At 40.6% G+C, this 14,042-nt stretch overlaps 1 protein-coding gene across 2 annotated transcripts in view; it reads right to left on the bottom strand.

Annotated features, from left to right (window-relative positions):
- Window positions 1-297: 297 nt before the first annotated feature.
- Window positions 298-14,042, bottom strand: part of RASGEF1A (RasGEF domain family member 1A) — a gene marked incomplete at both ends in the record, with an annotated part of 42,684 nt that continues 28,939 nt past the window's right edge. For both annotated transcript variants that reach the window (XM_079535479.1, XM_079535480.1), the window contains 10 exons: window positions 298-322; window positions 1,262-1,334; window positions 1,613-1,736; window positions 2,599-2,790; window positions 3,740-3,819; window positions 4,114-4,216; window positions 5,068-5,160; window positions 5,371-5,445; window positions 5,734-5,955; window positions 9,375-9,512. In XM_079535479.1, the coding sequence (XP_079391605.1) occupies window positions 298-322; window positions 1,262-1,334; window positions 1,613-1,736; window positions 2,599-2,790; window positions 3,740-3,819; window positions 4,114-4,216; window positions 5,068-5,160; window positions 5,371-5,445; window positions 5,734-5,955; window positions 9,375-9,512 (1,125 nt within the window). The remainder of the gene's footprint in view (window positions 323-1,261; window positions 1,335-1,612; window positions 1,737-2,598; window positions 2,791-3,739; window positions 3,820-4,113; window positions 4,217-5,067; window positions 5,161-5,370; window positions 5,446-5,733; window positions 5,956-9,374; window positions 9,513-14,042) is intronic.

Raw genomic sequence — 14,042 nt, forward strand, 5'->3', positions numbered from 1 at the left:
GCTGATAGAATAAGGTCTCCCCAGGGATCCCACCTCCCATGATACGCTTCATCTCTGAGAACAGGGCCCTGCCCTTTTTTTTTTTTTTTTTTTCTTAAATAAAAAAACAAAACCCTTCACTTAAGTGCCTTAAGGTTGACATGTGAAATATTTACCACATTTTGTTTCATAAAAGGTACTGTATATACAAAACAGACCTCAACCAGTGAGGTCATCTTAACTCAGTCCAAGTCTTTCAGGTTGTAAAAACACATTCATTCTGTGTGCTTTGAAGTCTGCAGATCAGATCCAAAAATCTCAGGCCCTGTTAAGCAGAGTAGTCCTAGAGAAAGAAGTAATAGAAATAAAAAAGCTTTGTATTGTGATAGTCCTTATAGTTTTGGTAAAGGTTGGCAATGGACCTGTCTTTCTTCCATAACTGGAAGCCTTTCTTCAAAGGCTGTTTATGGGGGAGGAGTGATAAGAAAAGGGGGAATGGTTTTAAACTGAGCCAGAGGAGGTTAGGTTAGATCTTAGGAGGAAGATTTTCACCCAGAGGGTGGTGAGGCACTGGAACAGGTTGCCCAAGGAGGTTGTGGATGCCCCATCCCTGGAGGCATTCAAGGCCAGGCTGGATGTGGCTCTGGGCAGCCTGGTCTGCTGGCTGGTGACCCTGCACATAGCAGGGGGTTGGAACTGGATGATCATTGTGGTCCTTTTCAACCCAGGCCATTCTAGGATTATATGAAAGGGTTGATTTTTCAACAATTACAAATTAGTTTATCTCTCTAAATTCCAAAATAATACTGACTTGACATAAAGATATAACCTTTGTAGCCTTCAGAATGTGCTCAGGCAAGTGACATAAGTTCCCTTCTCGTCTTCAACTATTGCTTGCAGTCCAATAGAGACTCAAATACAGACTCTAGGGCTATGTTCTCTCATGGTCTCAAGCAGTGCTCTTGGAGCCTGAGTTGACTAGAGAAGTTTTATCAGAATTCTATATAATTTTCAATTGGATTTGAATTTTGAAAGAAATGAAGTACATTTAGGCCAAAATGGAATTATTTACTGGATGGACATGCAAGCAGGCAGGAATCTTTTCACTTTTTCAAAAAAGTTTCTTTTCACTTTTTTTCCAAAAAAGCTCAGTCTTTTGTACCTGTTTTTTGAGGTTCTCAGGCTGCAGATAAAGCTGAGTTGAATGTGCGACAGTGCTTATGAAGAGTTCACAAGCATGTATGTGTGTCTGTAAAAATCTCATGCTGAGGAAGCTTCTTACCTGAGTGTTTTCCAGCTGTCTTTTTCCATGTGATTTTCTGGACCTTCACTTTCAAAAGATGCAATAAACAGAGCTGGTAAATAAGAAAAGAACAATTGGATTCTTTAAATGAAACCAATATAAAATAATATAACATATTGCATATATTTCATATGTTATATGAAATATATATATATAATATAACATTTCATATAACAGTTGTAATTTAAGACTTTACTAGTGAGGTTTACTCCTATCAGGAGCCAATGTGGAACTGATAATACATGCTTATGAAATATTGTTCTTGTCTGCTAACTGTTCACTCTGTACTTTAAATAGGAAAACGATATAATGTTCAGTAAGGGTTTTTACCTTCTTCACTGTAAATGGGTGCAGTGAGTAGATAACTCTGGATCTTCTTGTCCTTTTCAAAAGGACACTCGACCTGCTTCCATGTCAGGAAATCGTGAATCTGTCTTGATATTTCCCAGAATTTCTGCATGAGGTAATTTAAAAAACTTTACAATCACTTTTCCTTCAAATACTGATTCCTCTCTGTAACTTCAGAGCCTCTGTCTCATTCTCATTCACGTTTCTGCTCTTACTATCCTTTATTCCACCTCTTTCCTTGTTGTTCTTTCCTATTACATTTTTAAGACGAAGAAATTTCTCTGTACTGTGGCCGTTACATAGCTTTCAAAGTTTGGGGTTCTGAACGTATCCCAGGAGCACAGCTGGGGAGTGACAAATGTTTACTGTTCCAAACAATTTTCTTGTATTTGCCTTTGCATTTTTTATTTAATTTTAAAACTTGCACGGGTGTAACCGTCCTTGAAGGCATCTCCCTTCTCAGTTGGCAAAGATAAGATTATTTAAGTTCAGTTTTTAATTGATTAACTTTTTAACATTTGAGTTTTGGCTTCAAAATTCTTATTTTTCTTAACCATCTTCATCTATCAGTTCTTTCGTTACAAATATGATTTCACCTCCTTTTGTATTCATACAGTTCATGGTTTGCAGTGTGCTTTTTTCATTTCATAACTAACAGAAGTTAATCTCTCTTTAACTCTGTTTTAAAACCCTACCTCTTAACTGAAGGCAATTAAATGCCAGCAGTCCTGTGGATTCTCTTCTACACATGCAACTGTGTGTGGTTCTGCTGGACACAGAATACAAACATAGCAACTGCAATCACTGGTCTTTCACAGAAACTTGGTATTGAGACCTTAATATCACTTCCCCTGGATGGTGGTATCATTTAGTCTAGTTGACAGCAATGCTTAAACATCTGACATTTGAAAACTGTAATGCATAGTGTTTGTCTAAGCGCTATAGATCTTATAAAAACCAAACCCTACCTTGAAGTTTATCTGCCCATTGGGTAAGCGGTTTGTGTGTATTTTGTGCAGGAAGTAGATATCTTTGATAAACAGGTTGAAAACTGGGATGACTATTTTCTCTCGATTGCTGTTGGCAGTCTGAGATCGCTGTGCTGCTCCTTGCAGGGCTGTGCGGTAATTGCAGAAGTTGCTGGATGGATCCATGTGATGCTGTTTTTATGGGGGGAAAGGCAGTCATGTCACAAAAACGACTTAAATATTATTTAAAAAAAACCAAAAAACAAAAAACAACCCTGATATTATCGGAGTACGTGCTGTATGCTTTCACTGGGTACCTTTTAAGCTTATAAAATAGAGTACCTTATGTTGTAATCAGGTCTGGATTATCACAGAAATCACAGGATGGCCAGGGTTGGAAGGGACCTCAAGGATCATGAATCTCCAGCCCCCCTGCCACGTGCAGGGCCACCAACCTCCACATTTAATGCTAGACCAGGCTGCCCAGGGCCCCATTCAACCTGGACTTGAACACCTCCAGGGATGGACGGGGCATCCACAGCCTCTCTGAGCAGCTGTTCCAGCACCTCACCACTCTCTCTGTAAGGAATTTCCCTGGATTCAGAAGTTTTGTTTCCTAATTCTTGTCTTGTTTGAAAGGAGGGTTACATAATAGCTTTACTCTGTGCTTTCATTCCATTGCTAACACGAAGATGAAAAGAAATAATAAATGACTACTGGGGGGTAAGAAGAGGCAATTATTTCGACTTGCTGTCGTTAATCTAACGATTGCAATTAAATTTAGTTTTCATTCAGATTCAGGCCACTAGATGGAGTACTCTAATCAGTTTTATGGGATGCGAAAAAGCATTCACTTGCATGAAGAATGTAAGGTACTTTGATGCTGGGGAGGTAAAGATATGATAGGTAGCCTGCAGAAGATATGATAGCCTACAGGAAACGTACATTAACTCTTCTTTTGCAGTTAAGCAAGAGTTTTGGAATTCAGGAAACGCTCTCCCTGATGTTTATATACAGGTGACCATTGACAGAGGTCACAGATCTGTGAGCCTCTGTGATCTCTGACTTGATTTAATCCAGACCATCACTGTGAAATTACTATCTAACGGATTTCTAAATCAAGTCTGACCTTTACACATACCTCTAACACGTCGAATTTGGCAGTTTTGACCTTGGACCAAGTTTTCTTTAGCCGTGCCACAGGACTCAAGTTCATGCCAGCTAAATGGTGAGAAAAGGCACAAAACAAGCAACTGAGTTGAAGGAACATAGGGTTAATACATACTTTTATGGCAGCACCTTGCTTATACTTTGGAAGGCAGTTCAGCTTGACAAACAGAAGATGTAGGTAACACCCTACCACCACACACAAGCATTCCTCTGTCACTGATGCGTACTGTGCCTGTAGAAGGGCTGGTATGGTGTGGTCAGCCAGCTTAAGGCAAGTATAAGCGTGGTCCTGACAGTTGGTTGCAAAATGTGGTGCCTTTTGTCATCTGTGTTCAGGTTACTTACAGATAATAGCCATCATTGAGTTGAAGTTTCCAATGTTGAAGCACTCTCTTGCCACATCAATGAAAAATTCCACCATTCTTGTACGCTGTTTTTTCTTTACAACCTGGAAAAATAAAGATCTGTTAAGAGGGAAGGGGTGGTCTGAATTTTGGTTAGCATTTTTGGTTGAAGGCGTTATTACAAGCTGATTGAAGAGAGGCTTCAAGGCTTTATCTAGTTAAGCAATCTGAGTATGTAGGCCTGAGGATATTTTATGAAGATGTTTTTTTTTATTAAAATAGTATGTGAGGCCATTACCAATTATTTGCCCAGTTGTGGAAGAGTGTAATTCACTTCCATGTCCTAATGAACTCGTATGAACAAGCCGGACACCTCTCAGCTGCTTCCCATTTCTGGGAAAGGGGCACAACATCAAGCTGCTATCAGAAGAATCTATGTCAAAACGCTTAAACCTAAGGAGGCAGCAGCAGACAGTCTTAAGAACAGGGTGTGTAGCCTGGATGTGAAGAGGAATAATGGCCACGTCTTGATATTCTTTTCCCCTTATATTCTGTATAGATGCCTATCATAGAAATTCATGCATGCATTTGAAAATAAATATGTAACAATTTTTTATATTCTGTATAGATGCCTATCATAGAAATTCATGCATGCATTTGAAAATAAATATATAACAATTTTAAACTTCCAACTCAAACTCCATGCAACTTCCATCTTGCTACGTGTCTGTTAATATGGGAGCTACCCAAAACTGGAGAACACTTGCAAGGGCAAATATAGCTGTGAACTCTTAATCTTCTGCTCTTAAACAAAAGCATGCAAATAATTTAATGCTTGAATGATGCAATTATCTTTAATTACATTGCTTCTGTTTAAATCTCTTTTAGACCACTACCTACCACTTGTGCTTAAGGACAAGATTATTTTTCAATCTTATCTTCTGCTCGTACCTACCCTGCAAATCTCAGTGGCCACCAGCATGCTAAGACAGTTGAACCAGTTGTCATAGGCCTCCAAATTGTAGGTTTTGGTAACATCGCCTCGGCACTGCAAGAGAAAAGACCATGTATTTATTAATCTTCATTGTGATGAGGTTGGTATACCAAGGGATACGCTTTGTCTTGTTCAAAATCTTATTGGATTTTGTTTAAGGCACGAGCTTAAAGAAGGTTAGAAAATGAAAACCCTTCATGCACAAAGCATGCAGGAATCCTGATCAGTCTTTACTTCTGTTTTTCCCTGTACCCCTTCGTGTACCTTGTGATTATCCAGAGAGTCCATGTGGCTGACAATCTGCATCAGATCCTCTGGGTAAATGTTGCTCACCCGTTCCTGAGTCAGAAAGATTAGAGATTGTCATTGTACAGGCAGACAGAGTTCAGTGCACCAATAAGACCTAAGTTATTAGGCAGTTTTATAACTTTAATATTCTTTAAGCTTTCTTTACTCATAAATACCAAGTGTTTATATGGAAGTTATCTAGATGTTCTCATTCATCACTTGGTATATTATTTAATGAACGCATTAGGGGCTTTCACTGAATCCTGCAGCAAAATACAGCAAGTAGATAAATACTTAATAAATGGAAAACAAAATAACTCACGCAAACTTATGTCTCACCAGTTCAATATGGGTTAGCTGTTGTGCCAAGATCAGAGGGTCACAGCACACACTCAGAATGTCCTTTTGAGTAGACTGTGGCTTGGTTTTGAGGATGGTGCCTTTGTCTGTAGCAGGTTGCCGGAATTTCTCTTTGATTTCCTGGTACTGGCTCCGTGCAGAGAGAGCCATCAGGAGATTCTGTGTCATCTGGCTAATGATCTTTTTCACCGTGCCATTTTCCTATAAGAAAGCCAGACACAACTTCTTATACCATATAACTTTTGCATACATTTATATGCTTAGGAAGGATACAAACAGGAGGGGGATTGACTGTTTACGAGGGTGGATACTGATAGGACAAGGGGGAATGATTTTAAACTGAGACAGGGGAGGCTTAGGTTAGATATTAGGAGGAAGTTTTCAGCCAGAGGGTGGTGAGGCACTGGAACAGGTTGCCCAAGGAGGTTGTGGATGCCCCATCCCTGGAGGCATTCAAGGCCAGGCTGGATGTGGCTCTGGGCAGCCTGGTCTGCTGGTTGGTGACCCTGCACATAGCAGGGGGTTGAAACCAGATGGTCATTGTGGTCCTTTTCAACTCAGGCCGTTCTAGGATTTAAATGAAAAGCCTTCCTATTCTGATCAGACTCCCTGATGATCAAGTCTACTTGGCAAGTGTAGAATCCAGGGAATGCATATCACATCCAGAAATATAGCCCTAAAATATCCCCAGTGTGGATTTGAAAAATTAAACCCTCCACCGATCTAGGCATATCTGTGTTCTTTGATAATTTAAAATGCTCTGTGCAGGTTTTATGTCCTTATAGATCCAACCCTTAGATCGGTAAAGCAAAAAATATATAACCCACCCAGTCAGGTTTGGTTTTGTTTGATAACTAAAACCACTGAATTATTTTTGCAGCGGGCTCTTTGTGTCCTACAGACATTTCCTTCTGAAGTCAATCCCAAGGAGCTAACCTTAATTGCATTTATACTCCTCTGTCCCTCCTGTTGCCTCTTCAAATGACTTGAGTTCTCTAACCTAGCACTCTCTGTTGCTGGAAAAACTAATTATTAACAGTCCTTTTCCTTTCCATTATGCTGTTGTTCTCCTGCTTTTGTGCAAATTATTTCTCTTGAAATTAGCCACAGGTTGAGATCTTAGCTTACAATACGCTGTATTGCTTTCTGCCAGTCAACTGGATGCACTAGAAAGAGCTGCAATGACTGTGATGGTTCAGAAAGCCACTAATGTGCAGTGATAATGGAAATTATGTAGCAGATGTGAGAGAAGATGACTACCAAATACTTGTATATTGCATGCTATAATTAAGCAATAATAGTGTCAGAATGTTGCTTTACAAGGCAATAATCCAACTCCCAAGTGGAATAAAATGAAAAGCTGGAAGCAGTGTAGCTCATCTTGATGAGCAACTGGATTACCACTAAACAGCAGCTGGCTGGAGCCATTTTGGATATTGTGCTACAAGTGCTTAGAAATGCCGAGGGAACATGGTAGGGGGACTAAAATAGAGAGCTAATTCTGCTCTCCCCTATACTGAGCTTTCTGTTGAAATCACTTGACCTCAGCTGCTGTGCCCGACTTGCCATGCCTCTGTGAGGAGAAAAACTTTCTGGCTTTGGATCGTAGGGAATCAAATCTGAAGGCAGGTGAAATTCAAATATATACTGGGTGTAAACATATGAAGAAACTGCAGTGATGTTAAAAACTATGGGTTACTTAAGCTACTGGGAATTTGTCATACCTTAACATTTAGACCAAAGCTCTTAGAGAGTTTTGGCTGTTTTCTTCTTTTCCTGATCTTACCCTAAATTTTCTTATAACTTCAGAAAATAAAGCTGAAAGTTTCAGCTGCTCTGAGCAGGTGTGACATGGCGTTTAATTTCCAGTGTCAATGTGTTGAAAATAACTTGTCTGTGTCTGTGTTCCAACAGTCCTGTGCCTGATACACAGCCTTGTATTATGAGGATGAGTGTGACTGCTGTGTGTCAGTTCTTGTTTGATTCTGCTATCATCTATGTGAGAATAGTGCTCTACAGGGATTGGAAAAACTTTAATATAGTAACTTAAAAAAGAAATCTGAATCGTTACTGTAATTCCTTGCAGAAGCACAGTATGGCTCTTTTCTTAGAACAGGAAAGAGGCAACAAACTGAGAGCAAGAGCTGCTTTTATTTTGTCAGTATCGCGTTCTGTCTCCTAGAAGACAGAAGTGCATAGCTCTTTCCTGATGAACTTGCAGCTTTGTGAAGGGGGTAAATAATATGATGCTGTAATTAATGAACATCATCCCAGGAGCTTCAGACACCAGCGTGCTGAGCCATTCTGAGGTGTTTTCTCCTGAGTGAGAATTTATTCATACATACAAGTGAGAGGAAAGGGGAAAAGAAGGTAAGGTCACAATGTTTTTCTAGTTTAAAATGGTGGATGAATAAAATGCCAAGATATACATGCTCAACAATCACTGTTTTGCCAAGTTCCCTCTCACAGTTGCGTGTCTGCCAAGGTACACCTCTCTGTCCTGTTTACAAGGGAATAGAAGGCATAATATAATCCTATCTGCTTTTCTCTTACTAAGGCAGTGACATTTAGCAGCAGCCAAGTAAACAATTTTGCTGATGCAACACAACTGACATATTTCCTTTTGGCAACCTGGTAACGCCTGTCACTGCCCTACCACTGATTCACACAGTGCTGAAAAACCTGTTGCTCTTCATTTTCTCTGTGCTTGGATCAACAAAAACAGCATACAGTACAATTGTCTTCCCATTTCCTGCTAATTGTTCTCAAGAGTATCTTGAAGTTTTGGCCTTCAAAAGAAGGAGAAATTTCTGCAAAGTAACCCTTCATGTTCACACAAACACATTACAGATGATTCCCTTGCCCTTCTTGGGAGTCCAAGGGTGCTTTTGTTTCCCCATCCTCCCCCCTCCCTAGACTGTAAACTCAGACCTGGTCGGATTAGTGACTGGCTGGCTAGCATAGCTCTAAGAACATCCTTTGTGAAAATACTGTGCGTGGCACCCTAGAAGTCCCTCATAAGTATCGTTTTGAGCTGGAGGACACTGACCTATCTCAGGTGGTGAGGTGCTGGAAGAGGTTGCTTGGCAAAGTTTTGGATGCCCCATCCCTGGAGGTGTTCAATGCCAGGCTGGATGGGGCTCTGGACACCCTGATCTGGTGCCTGCCCATGGCAGAGGGTTGGAACTACATAATCTTTAAGGTCTCTTCCAACCCAGGCCATTCTATGCTTCTACAAACTAGTTGATGTTTCTGTGGGACCTGAATGCAGAGCAGTAGCAAAGCACAAAGGATGGCATGTAATTCAGTATGCAAGTTAACTACATCGTGCCATTAGCATCACTGTTCTTTCCTTTCTCCTTCTGCATCTTTTTTCATATTGCTGTGAGTTTTGTCTCTTACGCTTGGTGATTATACATAGTTCTTGCTAATGGACCATTAACTTAATTACTCAGCCTTTGTCCTGCAGCTACAGGGCAGCCTAGTAGCTGCTGCTGTAGTCCATTCAGAAAACCCTGTGTGTAGGACCAACAGTTTGTGCCGCGATGAATCACCTGTAAAGGTGGACACAAATACTGTTTTCCAACTTAACGTTTTTTCTCCTGCCCCTCCATCCCTACCTCATCACACTGGGTGATCCTGTGAGCAATCTCCTTCAACTCCTTCATGGATTTTTCATCTTGGAAATCGTAGGGGAAAGTTTCAGTCCATTCCTTCAGGAGCTGGATGATTTTGGCAGCGAAGGACTTCAGCTTTGCCTAGAAAGAAATACGGAGTTAATTACCGACCATAGACCTTTCTGACAGCAGAACCTGATGAAGGCTTACATAAATTTAGACAAGCTTGAAAATACTTTGCACTCGTGGCAAATGAAAGGGAGAAAAAAGAACACACTGAACTTGAACCATACTTCTGAACAATATGATTTAGCCCCCGTTCAAGATAGCTTGGTTGTGTCTCTTAGCAAGTGCTTTGAAGATATTTTCAAGGTTAATTGTATAGAGCCAGGAAGATGACAGGATAGTTTAAGCATCTTATTTGATTAAAGCCAATGGGACTTGAGTTTGATTTCTGCCATCTGGGGCAGTGGTACCTTCATGTTTCATTTCAAATGCATACCTAATGCAGCATGTACCATGTATAGCTTGTGAGAGAGGTTCATAAAGACACTTCTGTTCTACAGAATTTATCAGACCCTCCATATGAATCTGTGTATCAAAACAGTAGGAAAGGTGGGTCTGTGTTCTCTCCATGACATCCAAATAAAAATGGACTTTGAAAATCAGTATTGACTGTTACTCAAAAATATATCAATGACAGAACAGGAAAGGACAGCCATTTTTTAAGTTCTTCTGTTACTTGTGAATATTCTAAACCTTTCCATCAGTTAGACCTGAATTGGATGCCAGTAGTGCAAGTAGTATAGATTTACTGAGGCTGCTCTCTCCAACTGAAGGAGCACTCTTGCAAAACTGGGGGAGTGTGCTAAGAAGACTTAAAGAATAAAAAGAATCAAAACTTAATTCAAGTTATATTTATTTTCCACCCAACTTGTGATACACTGAGGGGAAAATGGGGAAGCTTTCATCTGTTTACCTCCCTGCTTGCGTAAACTGATGTTCCATTAACAGCAGTTCCTTCTCCTTATCTGCAATACATTGCCCTTGTTGCATTCCTCATCAGCAACTTAGGGGTTACAGAAGGTGATTTTGGCATGTGTGCGTTGCTACAAGAAATCAGTGAATCGCCTTCTAAGACCAATAGATAATGTTTTACAAGAACTGATGGAGCTTCCTGACCAAAAACATCATCGATCAGATCTGAAAGTTTGGTTTCTGTGAGTGCTGCTGCTGTGGGACCCAACTTCAACATCTTTCCAGACAGAGTCTGAGTTCTGTATTATAGCTGTCAGTCCACTAAACTCCCATTGTCATCTGCCTTGAGGAAAATACAAGTTATGCTTGTTCACTAGAGGATGTGTGGAGCCTATAATTATTAAAAGAATGAATAATTCTGTTTTGATATAACTAATTAGCTAGCCAGTGTGCTTCCATTCCATCAGAGCTAACAGAGGAGGTACATGCTTACTGCACTGATCATCAAAAGCTGCTTCAAAATTCCTCTTGATGGTATTATTATTTATTACCTTTTGGAATTGAATATGGGAGGATGGGGGAACAAAGATCCCCAAATCCTCTGGCTATGATGTGAGCAGCTCTGTGTGAACACTGACTTCCTATTGCACATAGCAATGCTCAGCAGTCACTGTGATTTGCTTTCTTTGCAGCAGATAGCCAGGCATCCTTTGCAGGACAACAGCAAGCAGTTTTTCTCTTTGGGATTACAGGTGTAAAAGGCTCATTGTTTTATCTGATGCTATTAATGCTCAGGGAAAGCAGATGTACTTTGAATGCAACACTAAAGCCAGTAGCTCAGCAAAACATGAGATTTCAGTTTCAGGTGCATTCTAATGAAGCCCAAAGCAGCATGACAGGCTTGCCACCTGCAATCTGTGGTAACCTAGATAGAAATCACAGATACGTGGGCAACGGTGTGTTTTTCTTTTTGTCATGCTTGCAATAAACCTACAGCTTCTATTGCTGTGCTCCAGGTGTCAGCCTTTCCCAGCAAGGCCTGAGTTCTCTGAAATCTAGGGGAATACTTCTCCCAGAAGTACTGTTTTGAGAAGAAAAATACCTCTGTTAAGTACTTTGGTCATCAAGTAATACTGTACAAGGGTTTTTGTTCTCTGTGACCATCTTGTTTGAGTCCCTCTAATTTCTAACATATTTCTAGAGAGTTCAGTTTGACGTGAAGGGATGAAATTAAACTTGAGCGTAGCTATAGTGGCAAGTGTATGATAATTGATATCTTAAACTGTGAAACCCTTTGTTTTTATGTTTGTCCAGAAGGGTGCCAAGATATCCCATTTTTCTTTTTAATCTGCTTTTCTCTCAGCTGTTTTTCTTCTGGACTTCTCTGTTAGCAAATGATGTCAAAAACAAATGAACAGCACTGTGGTTCCTAACCTCAAAACCTGGCTCGTGGCCACTTCTCCAGCTCACACACTACCCGGGCAACAAGTCAGCCAGCTTCTTGTCTTAGTTTGTTTATGCAAACCTTTTATCAGACATGATCAGAGCTGCTTTAACTACTTCTGCCAGCCATTTCCTGCTTTGGAGCCACTTAATTAGAAGGTGCTGGTAGCTGATGATACTCCAGTGAGTTATGACAGTGAATAAGTAGAATGGCTTGGAGCTGAGAATTTCCATGCTGCATGTAAAATGATCTTGTATTTGTTTAAAAACAAATGTTTGCAAATGCTAGGAGCTTTTTATTTCCTGTAAAACATACAGGTGCTTGCTATGGAGGTCTGCAAAGGAGTGATTTGATTGGGATGTCAGAAATCTTAGGTAGTGTTTTCCAATCATGTTGTGTTTAGTAAGCAGGAAAAGACTAGAGTTCATACTAAGGGGGTAGAAAGGAATCAAGGGCATAACAGGAAAAGCACCTAGAAAAGCATGTAAATTAAGGCAGCCTTCCAAACCTTGTGTTTTATCGTCACCTTGCTGTTGGCTCTTCTGTAGGGCTGTTTCCAAACTGCCAGCAGAACGTCTGACATTGTGGATGTTTTGCAATATGAGCAGCTCTATTTCACATCCTGTTGTTAGAATGTAATGCTATTTCGTGTCAGTGTGGAAGCCATGATGTTTCTTAATACATTTGCTGAATAGCCACAATCACACTACTTTAAGTTATCAGAGGACTGGAGCACCTTTCCTGTGAGGGAACTGAGCTTGTTTAGCTTGGAGAAGAGAAGGCTCTGGGGAGACCTCATTGTGGCCTTCCAGTACTTGAAGGGAGCCTATAAACAAGAGGGGGAACGGCTGTTTACGAGGGTGGATACTGATAGGACAAGGGGCAATGGTTTTAAACTGAGACAGGGGAGGCTTAGGTCAGATCTTAGGAAGAAGATTTTCACCCAGAGGGTGGTGAGGCACTGGAACAGGTTGCCCAAGGAGGTTGTGGATGCCCCATCCCTGGAGGCATTCAAGGCCAGGCTGGATGTGGCTCTGGGCAGCCTGGTCTGTTGGTTGGTGACCCTGCACATAGCAGGGGTGTTGGAACCAGATGGTTATTGTGGTCCTTTTCAACCCAGGCCATTCTATAATTCTATGACTTATTGCCCAGCTTCTCTTTTGGTTTTAAAACTTTTAAGTGTATTATCATTCACAGAAGAGTTGCATCTTGTAATCCTTTATTTTTAAATCCAAGTATTGCAGATGATATATTTTGATACTAACTACAGACAGCTGTCAATTGTCTTCACTTTTCTGTAGATAGCTTTACCCCTTGTTTCAGATGGTCCCAGAATCTCTTGCAAGTTCCTACCTCTGCTGTTTAGTTAGGCAGAGCTGAGGAAACACTGCCATTTACAGTGTACCAGGTTTGGGGTGGTAAGTTGTGAGCCTTTTGGGGGTGGTGATGGGAACTATTCTAAATGCAGAATGATAGTTCTTGCATCTGTCCTCCCTGACCCCATAACCAACATAGCTACACAGCTGCTTAATGAGCGGATGAGGTAACCAACCTGCATAAAAGTCAATCTGCATGAAGTGGTTTGTGTTGGTTTTTTTTATCCTGTGGAGGAATGTTGTGATATAACATGAGACTGCAGAGCAGGAATAGTAAGTAAGAAAGAAGCCCTTAGGTCAGTACTGATGTCAAAAACTCTGTTGCCAAACTTCAAGGGCTACTTTTCATGCTCCCTACTTGGAGTCTTGCTGCTACAATGAGAAAAAGAAATGGGACTATCGATGTGCTGAGAATCAGGAATGTGAGCTTATTATTTCTCATAATAGAAGAATGGATCTAAAATAAGCACAGGATTTGAACAGTTCAGATCTTTTAAGTATTTGCTGATTTCATCCTTGTTTCTGCCACTTACATTTGCATCCCAGCTGGGACTATTCTGGTACTTCATCTTTAGTCAGGTCCTTCAGTGCACTTTCTCCATATGGGGAGACTTAAATGGATATCAGTGCATATCATAAACTCACCCAGTTGGGTTTAATCAGTTGTGGTAAAGCTGTGTAATCAGATGTGCAAGCATAGGCTACTATTTTAAGTACTGCATCCCTTAATTTTCATCAGATGAAATTTCCTTATTTACCATCACGCTGACTTGTAACGCTCCATCAAAAACAGGTTTTATGCACCTACAGCAGAGCTCTCAACTCTGAGAACGTGACAGGGGTGACTGCAATAAGATCCCAGACAGACCTTGC

The sequence above is a fragment of the Tetrao urogallus genome, assembly GCF_951394365.1.
Source record: "Tetrao urogallus genome assembly, chromosome: 5".
NCBI lineage: Eukaryota > Metazoa > Chordata > Aves > Galliformes > Phasianidae > Tetrao > Tetrao urogallus.